The sequence below is a fragment of the Bos mutus genome, chromosome 16 (genome assembly GCF_027580195.1).
Source record: "Bos mutus isolate GX-2022 chromosome 16, NWIPB_WYAK_1.1, whole genome shotgun sequence".
NCBI classification, from domain to species: domain Eukaryota; kingdom Metazoa; phylum Chordata; class Mammalia; order Artiodactyla; family Bovidae; genus Bos; species Bos mutus.
In genome coordinates this window covers 10,506,465-10,522,870 of record NC_091632.1, presented here as the reverse complement: position 1 = coordinate 10,522,870, position 16,406 = coordinate 10,506,465, and the positions used below count along the sequence as shown (strand labels likewise).

At 39.5% G+C, this 16,406-nt stretch overlaps 1 protein-coding gene across 6 annotated transcripts in view; it reads right to left on the bottom strand.

The window, feature by feature from the left end:
• Nucleotides 1-3,226: 3,226 nt before the first annotated feature.
• Nucleotides 3,227-16,406, bottom strand: part of CD46 (CD46 molecule) — a 39,004-nt gene continuing 25,824 nt past the window's right edge. For 2 of the 6 annotated variants that reach the window (XM_070384697.1, XM_070384698.1), the window contains 4 exons: nucleotides 14,103-14,156; nucleotides 12,576-12,611; nucleotides 11,800-11,860; nucleotides 3,227-5,733 (listed from right to left, as the gene is read on the bottom strand). In XM_070384697.1, coding sequence (XP_070240798.1) covers nucleotides 5,670-5,733; nucleotides 11,800-11,860; nucleotides 12,576-12,611; nucleotides 14,103-14,156 — 215 coding nt within the window. In that variant the 3' untranslated portion in view covers nucleotides 3,227-5,669. Of the gene's footprint in view, nucleotides 5,734-8,237; nucleotides 8,327-11,795; nucleotides 11,861-12,575; nucleotides 12,612-14,102; nucleotides 14,157-14,814; nucleotides 14,863-16,406 lie in introns of those variants that run through there. The other 4 variants (XM_070384696.1, XM_070384700.1, XM_070384699.1 and 1 more) reach the window with 4 other exon arrangements.

Here is a 16,406-nt window from a genome sequence, read left to right as displayed (position 1 = left end):
TTCCCAGGATGTGGTGGGAACAGTTAAGACCCTGGATTGTTTTCTTCACTTCTCTGCTGAGGTAGCTACAACAGACCTATGGGCATAAAAGCTTTGGGTCAACTGTAAGAAACTGAACAGCTTCTGATTCACCTACTGTGTCCCTGGCTCCAGGCTGCTGCTGCCAAGTCACTTCAGTCGTGTCCGACTGTGCAACCCCATAGACTGCAGCTCACCAGGCTCCCCTGTCCCTGGGATTCTCCAGGCAAGAACACTGGAGTGGGCTAGGTATTGCCAATAAAGCAAGTCACCCGTGGATTCTGCCAGCGGGTTGCTATGATTCCAGTCCCCAAATGAGAAAGTGCCAGAAGATCTGGGTTTAACACGAAAGGATAAAAACAATGACTTGGGACATCTTTTCCATGAAAGTAGTTTCTGGAGTTCTCATGAATGCTTAATTTTAAACAAGTGCTCATGGCTGTGTCATGAGAAGCAAAATGAAAGCCCCTTGGTTGTAACTGAAGGGCCACTCATGGAGGATTATTTTTCTTTATTCATCTGAAGGTTGACAGCTTTTTAGCTAAAATTAGCATCCCAAGGTGGTTTGTGCTAATAGATTGCTGAGCAGTGTTTATTTTGAAGACATCTTGAGTCTGCTTTTGTGACCATGCTTTCAACTTAGAAAATGCTCTGCCGGGCATGGGTCTACCTAAGTTTTACCACATGTTTATGGCTTTCTGGGTGGCTTAGTCAGTAAAGAATTTGCTGGCAACGCAGGAGACCTGGGTTTGATCCCTGGGTTGAGAAGTTCTCTGGAGAAGGAAAGGGCAATCCCGTGGGCAGAGGAGCCTGGTGGGATGTAGTCCATAGGGTTGCGAGAGTCCGACACGACTTGACTACGCCACAACCACTTGTTTATCACCCCGTACAGGTCTTCTCGAACCATCAGGTGAAGAATCGGGGTGGGGAACTTTCTCAGTGTCATCCAGACGTGGATCGATGTGGTCACCTTCTGGTGGTATGTACACCAGAGGAAAGGAAGATAAGTTTATTGACCACAGACCCCTATATTACGCTTCCCCCATATGTAAGCCATAAGGGACTGAGGTTAGCCATTTTTAAAGGTAATTCTTTAGAAGGTAAGTAGAAAAGAGCTAGTTAATTAAAGTTGAAAATGACTTCTATGTATCTCAGCAGTGACTAAAACCTCTGAGTTTGAACTACGCAGAGAACGTGTCAGATGCCCTCGCAGTCCACAGGAGGGCAGCAGTGTGGTGGTTTTAAAGTTTGTCCGCACTATGCCAGGGTAAGGTTTTCTAGATGAGCCTGGAAGTGATGAAAGCAATGCAGACTGGGAAAAGCAAACAACGTCCCCTCCCCACCCCATCCACAAATGTGTGTGAAGATCAAATGGTAACTCACTCCAGCATTCTTGCCTGGAAAATTCCACGGAGAGACACCTGGTAGGGTATACAGTCCATGGACTCGCAGAGTCGGACAGGAATAAACGACTAACACTTTTCAGTTTTGTATCATTTCTGGAAGACGAAGACTTTTCATTATCACCGTAAAAGCTCTCCCGGTATATCTTATGAAAAAGAAAAAAAAAAAAAAATACAGCAACTGGAGGACCACTGGTTAAAAATCTGCCCGCCAGTGCAGGGTTCGGTTCCTGGTCTGATTAAGAGTCCACGTCGCAGGGCAACTACCAAGACCACGTGGCAGAAGCTATGCTGCCCGTGCACCGTGGAGCCCACGCCCCAACAGAAGCAGCCTGCCACCACAACCAGAGAGGAGCCCTGCTTCCTCCAACTAGAGAGCCCTGTGCAGCAAGAAGACCCGGCCCAGCCAAAAATACTACAGTAGTCTCAGGTTCGGTTCGGTTCAGTCGCTCAGTCGTGTCCGACTCTTTGTGACCCCATGGACCGCAGCATGCCAGGCCTCCCCGTCCATCACCAACTCCCGGAGTCCACCCAAACCCATGTCCATTGAGTCGGTGATGCCATCCAACCATCTCATCCTCTGTCGTCCACTTCTCCTCCTGCCTCAATCTTTCTCAGCATCAGGGTCTTTTCAAATGAGTCAGCTCTTCGCATCAGGTGGCCAAAATATCGGAGTGTCAGCTTCAACATCAGTCCTTTCAATGAACATTCAGGGCTGATTTCCTTTAGGATGGACTGGTTGGATCTCAGGTTACAGGTAAATAAAATTTGGCAAAATGTTTTCTTTATAGCCAAGCTAATTCTCAGCGTTGGCATTATAAAGATTGTTTCCTTTCTTTTTAACCAGATAGCTTCTTTGGATTAGCTGGGTGACAAGATCTTAATTCAAGTCTTGGTCATTTTCTGACTTAACAGGCTGAATTACAAAAACACATTTTTTTCTTGCAGATATAAACACCTCTGTCGTTACAAGTTTGTATGTGCAAGTTCACATGCAGACGTGGACTCTGAGGCTGAAGAACCACTAACGCAGAGGTTCTCCCTTAGCTGTATATTATAGTCACTTGGGAAGCTTTACAGATACCTAATGCCCAGGCACACCCCAGGTCAACAGCATGACGGGGAGCGGGGGGGGCACCCAGGCATTAGTAAAAATCCCCAGGGGATTCCAGAGTGCAGCCGTGCTTCAGAAACATGCTGTGCTTTCATGGTTGGGACCCGGGTTTTTACTCAGCTACACCCGTGCATAAAAGTGATATGGAAGATACGTCTTCCACCACACACATAGACGTGTGTGTTCCCTCAAGGCCAGGAAATCATGAAGGCTGAGAGCCAGGCGGGAATCAGGAGGGGCTGCACACGACGGGCTCTGTGAACTGGGCCTGAGTGATGCCCAGGATCAGACAGGACCAGAGGCCTTCAGGCAACAGTGAGCCAGGAGTACAGCAGTGAGCACAGGATGGGTGGCCTGGGTGGCCTGGCTGGCTGAGAGCAGGCTATGTGAAGTGCTGCAGGTGGAGAAAAGCTGGGCATTAAGTGCAGCAAGTTTTCAAGCTTCATGAAATGGACGTTATGCTGCGGGTAACGTTATGCTGCGGCTAACTGTGGGACTGAACGCCGTGAGCAGGGGAGGCGCGAGGCAGGCTGGGAGGGGGGAAGCCTGGACAGACTTCAGGCTCTGAGACTGGAGGGCTAGAAGGGGTGACTGTGGGAGGGGAACGCTTCCAGAAGGTGGGCCCGATTAGAGGCGCACTCTCATCTGAGATAAAACACTCCAGAAATAAATGCACCATCACAAATGAAACTTCTCCATAATGACATATTATTTTTTAAACAGACTCAAAGGTTCAATTCTCAGAAAACAATACAGACATGAGACGTCTCATTCCACTGGGGATTCACTCTTGCAGTTTTAAGTTTAAATTCAAATACACTTTTCCCTCTCATTCAGACAGACATTTCTAGAAAAAAATGGTTTCTCCATATATTTAAGTGATTGACAAGTTATTTGCAGACAGAACATTATTTATATGTACACATATTTCAATCTTACATATAACTATGTTACACTGGAAAACCAAATCTGAAGTGGAAACTATTGTGAAAGCCTATTTTGGTAAGCACAATAAACTTTGGTTGAAAACATTTCCTTGAGGTTTTAAGAAATACATACTACAGCCACCCCCATGCTTCTGAGAAACTGTTAGATTCTTAAAGAGCATGTGATAAAAAGGGTGCAGCAAAACTTCACCTCTGGATTTGTCTCAGAATTCCTGAATTTATTCTGCTCAAACTCATCTTCCACGTGCCTTACCCAAGATTACAAAGGGAAGGACCACTTACAGAGGGCCTTACAAACATGTCCTCAGGGAGAAAAACAGCATCTACTCTTGTTCACCCTCGAGTCCTCATTCATACCTTTGTAAGGCAGCTTTTCTTTGGCCCAGTGTGTGCCACTAACTATGAAGTGTGACGACTTCCACTTCTTGGTGGTCCAGTGGTTGGGTTTCTGTGCTTCCACTGTGGGGGGCACAGGTCTGATCTCAGCTTGGATAGCTCTGCGTGTCAAGGTATCGCCAAAAAATTTTAAAAAAAAGAAAAACAATTTTTTTAAGGTGTAAAACAAAACCTGTAAAAATCTGAGTCAGAGCAGAGTCCCTCCTCTGTGGCCGTTGGCGTGAGGACAGAGAAGCGGGCTGGGGTCTGTTCCACCTGAGTGTCCAGACCCCCCCTGAGCTGTCTCCTTTTTCCTTCCCTTTCTGTGACCTACAGCTAATCCACGGAGTTGAGTTTGCTTTTCTAAAATACAGGGCTTCATTTTTACTCTGCCCTTTACAGATGAGGTGAGGAGCCCACAAAGACTTAAGATTCTGATACAACCTGAGGTTATCTGATGAATTTATTCCCTACAAAACTGCTTACATTCTGATGACATGTGTAAAGACAGACATATCTTTATCCAAGTGGGCAGAGAAAAGCCCCTAGAGCCAGACTTTAGAGTGGATTCTAATTCTCTTAGAGAGTAGAATTCTTCAGCACAAACAGACACAACATTGTTAAAAAAAAAAAAAAACTATAGTACAATAATAATAATAACAAAGTGGAATTCTTCTTAAGCAAACTGTAAGGCCACAGCATTCACTTTGTCCTGAGCTGGCATTATTGCCATGGGTGCTAACAGTACTCTAACTTTGTATAGAAGCCTGAAACTGATGCTGAATTCTTGGTTTCTCAGACTGGCTTATTATAAATAAAAGGGGTGAAGAACAAATGCCAGATAAAAACTTAATAGCATCTCTAAATTACCACGAGGTTACACATTTTTAAAAATAGCATTTTAATCTATTCAATGTAAGAGTATTTTCCAGTAATATTCTTAGTTAAGAAACTCAAAGAATGAACCTTAAGAATTGGTAATCACCTCTGAACAAAAAAAGATTTCAAAATCACTTTCTTTGCAAATGAAATGTAATGTCATTTTGCAATATATTTCTCTGAGTTTGGAGATCTTATAGAAGAAAAAACAAACACATTTCCCTACCTTAGAATGCCATGTTGACCTACCCCATAAATCAAGTGCTATTTAAGGAAAAACAGGCAAGGTGTTTAAACCTAAATTCATACATGTTTCAAAGAAGCATTACAGAATAGTGACTATACTTCTGCCACATTAAAATGTTTTACTGTTCCTATGGCTATCGCTTAGCAGTTTTATTTCTGACAGTGTAAGAAAGTGGCAAATAATCTTTATACTTTTTTTCCTTCAGTATTGAGACAAAATTGAGAGAGGGCATTGCGTTAAGTTTAAGGTGTACAGCATGATTTGATAATGTCAATACTACAAAAAGCTTTTTTCTTCCATGTGATTAGAACTTTTTAAGATCCACTCTCTTAGCAACTTGCCAATATAAATACAGTATGAGTAACTCATGGTAGCCACTGTGCTGTAATTATACCCCAGTACTTTCTCACCCTATAACTGAAGGTTTGTATTTTCTGACCACCTTTACTCAAACCCACCCCCACCAGTCCCCCACCGCTGACATCGACAAATCTCATTTTTCTTCTGTGAAAGCTTGTTTTTTTCGATTCCATGTGTAAGTGAGATCAGACAGTACACGTCTTTCTTTACATGACTTATTACCCAGCAAAGTCCCCTCAGGTCTGTCTGTATTGTGGCAAATGGCAAGGTTTCCTTCATTTTCATGGCTGAATGGTACATGCGTTCCTGGAAACGGTTCAGTTCATCTATTCTGTTGCAGTGGCTGCTTTATCCTGATAAGTGGTGTACGTAGCGCTACATTCTGCTTTCCTATAAGGGAATAGAACAGTATGTACTGTGACATTCTGGTTTCCTAAGAAGCAAGGTTAAGAAGACAGCATCAGAGATGAACATAATTAATAATTAAGTACATACATTAATTCCAGAAGCCCATTTAGAATAGGGAAGATTAAAAAAAAAAAAAAAGCTACATACTAGTAAGAGTCACTGAACTAGGAAATACATGATTTTTTAAAGTTATTCCAATGTTCAACCAGGCTCACTCTACAAACTCTTTTTTCTAATTCTGTAGTGTAGCTTGGATTTCCTCCAAGACAAGAAACAGGGCAGTCACATATACTTAGTAAATATCCTCCTATCTTAATTTAGGACCAACGGGAGAGAATAGAGAGAAGCACATTTTCGTAATATTCAATTTAAAATCCAGCTCTGAGATGATTATACAAAAGTAATGATTCTGAGTGTTCACGTTCAATAATGCTTCATTTACACCTCACTGTCAAGGAAATCACATATTCTGGTTAGAGCCTCCTAAGTAACTAAAACTCACATCACACAGTTTTGGTGTTTGTTTTTTTTTGGTAACAAGGAACATCTTTCTAAACCCTGTTATTCAAGTCCAGCGGTTTCCAAAGAAATATAATGCAAGTCAGACAGGGAATTCTGAATTTTCTAGAAGCCATGTTAAAAAAGGGAAAAGAAAATTAACTTTCATATAGTTTACATAACCCAACATCCATGGTTGTACATTTTTTCCCCATGAAGTCTTTGACTCTGATGTGTAACTGTGCACGCGAGCTCACTTTACGTAGGAGGAACCAGTTTAGACATTCGCAGCAGCCACTCAGGACCACCAGCTCTGGAGCTGGGAAACGCAGTTCCACTCCTGCTTCGGAACCGGACTACAGCAGACAGACTACAACCGAACGCGGACGCGCCGGTTACTGACAGTGTGCCCGCCCAGCGAACCCTCGGGTGCCTGCCTCATGAAGAGCTGACCGTGTGAACGCCGGAGACTTCATTATTCCCCTGGAGGGGAGGCTTCACTATGAGCCGGCGCTGCCACGCGCGGTACTTGTTACATGGCCGTGTCCTCAGGTCTGCTGTGGAGAGCGATTCAACAGTCAGGCCTCTCACTGAATCCTCCAACACCACTGTATTCTGCTATTTGTTGAAGTGAATACACTTATTTTTTTTTTTTTCTCTAATAGTAGTGGAACACTTATTTTCTTAAATAGAATTTTAAACAGAAATCCAATATATGAGAAGGATAAATAAGCATTTACATAAAGTTAAAGAAACAACTCATTGGATATAACATCAAGATGATTAAAATGTGAAAGTGAGTTAGTACTTACAGTTATAAGTCATATTACCTTTAGCATTCACTAAGGTAACTTCAAGTGTTTACAGACAATTTGAAGCTCACAGATTGTCTGAAAACCGCTTTCCTGGTTGGTTGGAGCCTCAAAGGACTCCTTAGAGAACTGAGCAGATACATAGGGCGGGGTAGCTGGTATATTTTTGTCTTCCCCTCTGCCCCTGTGATCAAAGACATCGCTCTGCTTTTACTAAGGAACTGTCCATCTTACTGGTCTTTGTGGAATCTGCTCTCAACTTCATGACTGTCACCTAGGGTAGTGCCTTGCACGTGAGTGTGGAAGTCTATCTCCTCTCTTCCTAGCTATGCAGAGACACTCAGGCAGAAAAAGAACTTCCAGTTCATTTCATTCAGAGCCAGAGATAGAGGGGATTAAATGGCTAAAGGGAATGCATTTCACATCAAATTTGAGGATTTTTGTTGGTGCTGGTTTATTTTTTATATGCTAAAAATATAGTGGCTGAGGGAAACAGTTAAATGCCTTTATAGAACTAATATTTACAAGCTGAAACTGAAATTCTTTACCAAAATTACATAAAATGTAGTTTGGTTTCTGTCAATAAAAAACCTAAAAGTGAACTTCAAGTGGACCGACTATCTGATTATTTCCCATTAGACTAAAAAAATTCCCCCAGATTTGGATTTACAGCTGCTAGAAGGTAGAGCTGTTTCTTTAGGTTTATATAAATGCTTATTTATCCTTCTCATATAATGCATTTCTATTTAAGAAAATAAGTATTCCACTACTACTAGGGGGAAAAAAAAGTGTATTTATTCACTTCAAATAGAAGAATATAGTGATCTTCAAGGATTCATTGATAGGCCTAACTATTGAATTGCTCACCACAACAGTCCTGAAGAAATGGCTATATAAAACACTTGTCACAGTCTGACCAAAGGTCAAGGGGTCATTACTCTCTGTTGGTGCCTATGTCAAAGCAAAAGCCTGTCAGTGCATATTATTTTACATTAAAACAGGGAAGGAGAAAATATAAATATCAATAATCTCACAAAGGGGAACCAGAATCCAAATGTCCTCCTTGCTGTCTACTGTCTACTTAGCTCAGCTCAGGATATCGATATCTAAATGTTCATCAAATATTTTACAGAAGAAAGGACATCTCTGAAAAGAAATGCAACAGAAAGCAGATACCTTTTAATGATAAAAGCAAACGTTTCTCTCATCTCTTCTCAGAGAGAAATAAAATGTCTTGTCTGTGGCTCTCACCAGTTACGTATATGCTGAACAGAGGAAGGGGAAAGTGTTGAATAAAATAGTGAGGTCACACCAAAAGGAAGCAAGAGTGGCATAAAAATGGGATAAAATCAATGAGGGGGGAGAAGGGAAGTAAAGCTGACAATTAGGCCCATACACTATGTCTCTCCTGATTCTCATTAGGAAGTTGAACCAAGAATTTGGTGCAAGAAGCAACTTTACCCTTGCGGTCTTATAGATCATACAGCAGATAAACAGACTCTAAATTTGCATATAATCTGTTTACTTCTGAAACCGCCTAGTCTCAAGTGAATAATGTACACTCGTTTTCTCAGAATGAGAGTGTATGGGGAGACACGGTCCTGGTCTCCAGCAGCACAGCCTTTGAGGCGATACATGGGGCCTGTATTAATCCCATGTAACACTGTCTCAGAAACTGATGTCATGACATCCTCCATTTTCAGATGCATCTTTTGCATCAAGGACAGTTTCTTCTTGTGCACAACTGTTTCCACCTGAGGGAAGACCTCTATAAAGCATTACATGACTTCCCATTTTTCTAGGATGGATCTAAATTTTGTAAATATGCTCTCTCAACTAATTACAAAATCTTTTTTATTTACTAGTTCTTGCTTAAAAATTTTAAGGCCTTTGTTGAATGGTTAAGAATTTGAGAACCAGGCAGAAAAATGTTCAAGTTAATTTGACCATTCAAGTTTTGGACCGTGTCGTTACACTTCACCACCTGAACTGGATTTACCATTTACAGTATATCCAAAAAAAGCTTCAGTAAGATGCATTTAAGCAGACAACTTAAAAGTTACAACATTTCTCGATCAATCTTTATTAAGATAACATAGTTTACAATTGCACAAGTAATAAATATACTTAATGGAAAAAAAGAAAAAAGGTATTTAGTTACTATTACTAAAATACATAAATTATTTCAATAATTCTACTGAACTTAGCAAACTCTCATTTATCCCGTGATGATTTAACCCAAGCAGAGAAAAATGATCCATTTATGAAAAAAAAATATTCACCACAAATAATTGAAAACATTCATGTTAACAAAAGACATCTGGAACCACATAGTCAGGACATGCAAACAGGACTTGGGCAGGAGCAAAGGAGAGAGCGAAGGGCTGTGGATCCAAGTCTGAAAAGTGTGGCAGAAGAGCTGGTTAGGAAAGGAAGCTGTGCAGGAAAAGGAAGGCGTGTGCACATGGAGCCTGTCAGCTCACCTGGGACCCTATCCTCTTCTTCATTGAGAGCTAAGAAACAGAAAACTATAGCAAAATGCTTTAACCTTGTGGCCATTTTTCATAATTTAATGATCTTTAAAAAAACAAAACAAAACACTACTTAGGGGATTTCCCCGGTGGTTAAGGCTCTGCTCTTTCTATGCAGGGAGCTTGAGTCTGATCCTTGGTCAAGGACCTAAGATCCCCTCCACAAAAAAAACTACTTATTTTCATGCTTTGGTATAAATCCTGTAGGAGGGTAACTGTGTTCCCAAATTATCGAAAATACAAGCTCATATCGAATCCATTTTGTATCAAGTTTTAACAGCAAATTTGTGTTTTTGATTTGTTTTGAGGCTTGTAGGATCTTAGCTCCCCAACCAGGAACTGCACTCCTGCCCAAGGCAGTGAAAGCCTGAGCTCTAACCACTGGACTACCAGGGAACTCCCATTAACAGCAATTCTTGCGCCTGGTATCCTGCTTCCAGATTTATCCCTACAAATAGAGAAGGAACTGCATATAGTTTAAAGTCTTGTAAGGGAGTTTCCAAAGCAATGAAAGCAATTTGGGGTGGGGAGAATGGACATTCAATAGTGCAAAAAATGTATCAATAATAAAAATAATTACCTCTTTAAAAGAAAAGCAAACTAAAGTTAGGTATTATTTCACATTCTTTTAAAAAGGCATGCAACAAAAATGTGGAGTCTTTAAACAATCCACTTGATTGTCTTGAACAGGTGAACCATTTCCCAATAAGCTTGATGGTGCTTCTTCAAAGCTAAAGAGCATGGGCACATCGTTAACAGTCTACACCCTGCTTTCTCTAAGTGTCCTCCAGGCCCAGCAGCAGCAGCCTCACTGGGGAACTCTTTAGAAATGGGATCTCAGAACTCTAATGCCCCTGGTACCTTAACCTGGGGGTGTGATGCTCAGATACTTGTTTAGCTTTAAAAGACTCATTCACTGGTAGACAGAGTTTGGCTAATATTTGTTAGGAAACTGTATTTTTGTGTAATGATGTTTTACAAAGGCCAGTAAGGAGCAGAAAGCTATTTTGTTCTGCTTTCTTTAGAGGTTACTTCTGGTTAACAAATTTTAGACTTGTCAAATATCTCCCTGATGGTGCTTCCATGTTATACCGCCTGTGTATACGCAGTTTTAAAATACACTGCTGATAGAGAAATCAAACGTGCATATTATATGTTCTATGAATATAAGATTCAAGGTTCAAATGAAGGCACTGTGGCTATTTTTAAAAGATTACCAAGAAATTTAAAAATATATATTTAGCTCTTTATGAGTGAAGAATGTACTTTTATTACATAGTCCAAATGCAGTGATTAAAATAAAAGGAATATAAATATCATAAAGCCATTAATACCATTCATTTTTAATTATTAGTTTGATTTACAAAGCAATAGGGAAAAAATCACGAAAAATGAGAAATATCAAAGCACTAATCTTGGTCTATGTTCCAGTTTTATTCTAAGTCTTTCATTAGATTTTAAATTACTTCATTAAAATTTAAGATGACGTTTAAAAGGTACAAATTATATATTTGTACCTTTTTGCAATTTTAACTCTCTCCCTTATTTCATTTTTATAGATAAAAAGACAAAGTTCATGAGGTTCCTTGTAAATCTTACCCTCTCAGCAACTTTTAGTTTAACCCCATCAGTTTTACTTCAACCTAGTAAATTAAGAGAACATAAGAGGGAAATCAAATGATGTTGCTTTAAATTCTCCAGTTTAACTGTATAACAAATCTAAAAGAAAAAAAACAGATTTGGTATCTGAAGGAGACATCTATGTAGCTTCTTACAACTACCTATCTAAATTATACAGACAACTGAAAACTTTCACCATCAAAATTGCAGTGACTACAGCTATCAAAGTCTCCACAGGGAATCATTTTATATGTAATCTTGGTCATTAGTCCAATCTAGGAAGTTGGGTATGCCTACAGTAGAGAAGACCCCAAAGCGGTCCATGATTCATTTCAGCACTTATACCTCAAATCCCACAGAAATTTTTCTTACATCATAATTAGTTGACACGACCTGCACAGATTATTCGTATGGCAGTGATATTAAAAACAGGTGAAAACATTTTTAGCGAAGATGTGTAATTCACACAGCACACTCAAGCAGGAGCAATTTTTAAAAAACACGTAATACAGAGTACAAACGAAAACTGCACGAAAGAGTGTCAACAGTGAGAAGGAGCAACAGGTGAAAAGCATGCTGTACTTTACCCTTTCTTCCTCTGTCTGCAAAAACAGCAGTACAGGCAGAGCAATAATCCAACGCCAATAACTACGAGAAATCAGGAGACAAACGTCACATGACCAGGAAAAATCGCTGCCAAGACTCAAAATCTAGCAGAAGAAAATGAATGCTGATCAGAGGTTCCCTGGAGGCTCAGATGCTAAAGAATCTGCCTGCAATGCAGGAGACCTGGGATCAATCCCTGGGTTGGGAACATCCCCTGGAGAAGGGAATGGCAATCCACTCCAGTATTCTTGCCTGGACTAGAACAGACAGTGGAGCCTGGTGGGGTTGCAAAGAATCAGACATGACTGAGTGACTAACGCTTTCATTTTTGGCTTTCAGATACCCATGGCCAGAAAATGGTATCTAATTTAAGCACATATACATTTCTATTCCATTTGGACTCTTCAGTATATTGTATTCTTTGGATTAAACAGTATACAGTAAGTCAGAGAAATTCTTGATTAATTTATAAAATTACCCAAAACATATTTGGGATGAAAACTCATATGAAAAAAACTCACCTTTGAAACAACATATATTATTTAGAGTTTGTGAGTATGTGGACAGGCAGAATAGACAGGAATAGAGTAATACTAATACAAGGTAGTGTATTATGTAAAAAGTCAGGTTTTCCTGTTTTACTTAATTTCAAGCTATAAAGCTATAAATACTGAAAAACCCTAAAAAAAAAACACAAAACTACACTTCTTCAGAGCAATGTTTTGATTCCATTGGTATCAAACTTGTTGACACTTACGTACAGCAACAATGACGAGCACGATGTATCCTGCACCTGTGAAAAATGAAAACAGTTTGGGAGATAAGTGAGTATCTGGGATCTCCTAGGAGCGGCTGCACCTTAATTTCACCAGACCATCCGTAACTACAGAGAAACAAACCTGCCAATCTAGTTTAAGCACAACTGCTCGTGCTTCCAGGTTATCTGCACCACAGAACCCTTCTGATCAGATTCCAGAGTCAGGACACTAACTCTGTGACACTCTTAATAAGGAATCTCACTTTTCACTGCTGTTTGCTCTGGCTACCATGCCAGGTTATTTAGTGAAGGTTAACAATTAGAATTCACTAGTTCGGAGGCAAACCATTTTTAAAATGTGAGTATCCAACTATGGATGGTTTAGTTCGACATTCAGTTCTTTCATTACTTATGACTTTAAGTTAGACATTTAACGTCTATTTTTCCCTGAAGTCTGTGGGATAAATCTGAACCCATCAAGAGTCTTCATCATATCACCACAGCTCCTACCCCACTTTCTCCCCAGATGAAGACGTGGCCCTAACTCCCTAGGGAGACTCGCTGAAAGTAATGCAAATTAAGACTGTAAAGGGAACACCAGGGCACATGATAACACTAGGCACAGAAGCGTAAACATGCATTTTTGACTCTCCGGAGGGCACTGAATATACCACCAAATCTTAATTCTTAGAAACGCTGGTCACTGGCACCTCTGCTTCTAAACTGCCATTACTTTTATTATCTATAACGTACAGCAGGTAACACAGCATACAATGTCATGTACAGCTCTGCTTTTTATTCCATAAACATTATCGAATGTAAACATCCTGAGATGGCACTGGATTCTCTTGGCAGAGTGCCAGTGTGACCACAGTTTTCACAGGGAAAATATAACAAGCCCAAAGTGCATTTTATAAAAGGACTAACTAAATAGTATAACTAAACTAGTCTAAAAATAATAAACTATTTTTCTTCATTTCCTTATCAGTAAGTCTTTATACTTCATGTAACTGCCACAACTATACTTCCATCAAGTTCTCTAACACATACTGTGTGAACTACGTGTGCAAACATTAAGTGTGCTACCCCACCCTTGTATAGAAAAACTAATCCAACAATAGTACTTCAAGCCTTTTGTTCACAAGGTACCAACAGAAAGAAAATTCATCTACAAATTGCCATTATAAAGTAAAACTATTACATGGAAAATAACTTAAATGTTATATGTGTTAGACTACGTATAGCCATATTATTATTTTAAAAAGTAAACTTATTATTAGGTATCCTAAGTTGAGCACCCTCCTAAAATCTGTATTATCTACATGTGTCTAAAAGTACCCCTTAAATATGTCATAGGATCTGCACCTTTAAAATTCCTTAAAACGTGCAATTTTACAACTACAAACTGAACAATTATCACCAATTTTTAACATGTTGTTTCTTCTCTAATTATAGACAATGGTAATATTTCCACATAGAAAACTAGGGCCTTATGACACAGAGTTATAATCAGTAACAAAATAATACCTAAACCCTCAGCACCGTTAGGGGGTGATGCATCAGTAGGACGGGGGGGATGTCCTAGAAAAAAGGAAAAAAATGCAAGTTAAAAAAAAAAAAAAAAACAATAGAGCTTAATGTCCTCTAAGTTCACAGGTTTTGATTTTTTTCACTTTGTACAAAAACTCTTATAATTTCATTCTCCTTATATAAACTACATTAATGTTTGTCATTAAAAGTAGTATCAAAATATTATAAATTTATATTCAATACCAAAGCATTCTACTTCTTGTCCAGTAACATTTCCTAGGACAATATTCTGTGGTACAGCAAGCAAATTTATCATTAGTGTGGTGTCAGAATAACCCTATGGATTCGATGTGATTATACTTAAAACTAAAACAGAAAAGCACATTTGTGGAGGCTAAACAATATGCTACTAAACAAGAATGGATCACTGATTGAATCAAGGAAGAAAGTTTTTAAATATCTGGAGAAAACGAAAACAAGAAAACAAATCCAAAATCTATGGGATGCAGCAAAAAGCAGTTTTAAGAGGGAAGTTTACAGCCACATAGCCACAATCATCAAGAAAAAGTCGGCCCCAATTAACAAAATCAGAATGAAAAAAGAAGGTACAACCCACAAACACTGAAAAAATTTCAGAAGCTATGTAGAACAATTTAAAGAAGGACATGAATAAATAAGTGTAGATGGAAAAAAAGCTCAGCCACTGAACCTGGATGACTTAGTCCTGAAGTCATGGTTGGAGAAGTGGGCTTGGAATCTGGAATGGAAAATTAGATTCAATTCTCCAGCCTTATCCATACAAAATTATGGATTTAAATCTGGTATTTGATTTTTTATAAAGATTCTCAAAATGAATTATTTCTCAAAATGAAAAATACATGTACTCCCTAAATTTTGCAATTCTACTTCTGTAAAGCTAACCTAAACACATGTTTACCGAAGTGCACAAGAATGTTGCACGGGAATGTTCCCTGTGCCTTTGTATACAGTGGAAATCCTAGAAGTTAACTAATGACAAACCATAAAAAAAACGTGCTCAGAATAAACATATGGTTCTTTAAAAAAATACCGTCCATATAGTTTCCTGTTGCATAACTTGTATCCTTCTCCAGTTAGTATTTTGCCTACAGTTTTTCATATTTGCAAAATCAGATCTACTTGACCACCGTTATATGTTGCTAATGATGTTTTTCATACTAAATGATGACAGAAAATGATTGACAGTCTCATGAGGAATTTTGATTTTTTGATATTTTAAAATAATCCATAGTTTTATCTTCACTGTACATCTGTCCTCAGAACTCTTCTTTTAAACTGTATCAGTGCTTTATAAATCCTTTATGAAATGCTTATGTCAACTCTTCCCTGGGGCTCAGAGGTTAAAGCGTCTGCCTGTAGTGCAGGAGACCTGGGTTCGATCCCTGGGTCGGGAAGATCTCCTGGAGAAGGAAATGGCAACCCACTCCAGTATTCTTGCCTGGAGAATCCCATGGACGGAGGAGCCTGGTGGGCTACAGTCTACCGGGTCGCAAAGAGTCGGACACGACTGAGCGACTTGACTTTCACTTTCCTTTATGTCAACTCTTTAAAAGTCTGCCCGACTGATGCTCTTTCCACCCTTCCTCTAGTCTCTAGCTTCTGCGGCAACTAAATACAAGCCAGAGATAGCAGCCCTGAACTTAGGAAAACAATTCCCTCCAACATATCAAAATACTCATTCAAGTCTCAGGCAGAGGAGCTGATCAGCAGCCCCTGCTAGAATTCCTCCATTTCATTCCAATAAACAAGGGCTTTTTCTGCCTTTTAGTTGTTATACCACTTACTTTCTGTTGCCAATTCCCCCTTTCCCCCTCAAAAAACAAAAACATCCAAAACAAACAAAAAATGCTCAGTAAAGAGAAAAACAATAATTGTTAGGAGTGGGAGAGTGACGGAGGTGGTAGAAATACTAGTCTCATTCTAGAGACAATGGTAGTCTCCCAGTTTATAAAAAAGAACCAAGCTGGTCAACCTGGGAAAGGAAACAGTCCTGGACCCAGAAGACACCCTGTACAGGTGTCGAGAGATCACTTTTAAAATGAATAAATCATCCGTGTTGATGACACAGAAAACATACATGCTAAAAAATAGAACCTGTGGACCTTCCTCTACACTAATATTAATCTGAGTGTAACTGGTACAAGCTGCCTTTTAAGAGCTTTATAGATACCAGGGGCTATGCTAAGTGCTTTAAATGAATCCCACTTTAAATTTACTGTCACTAAGTAAGGAAGCCGAAGAATTGATGCTTTTGAACTGTGG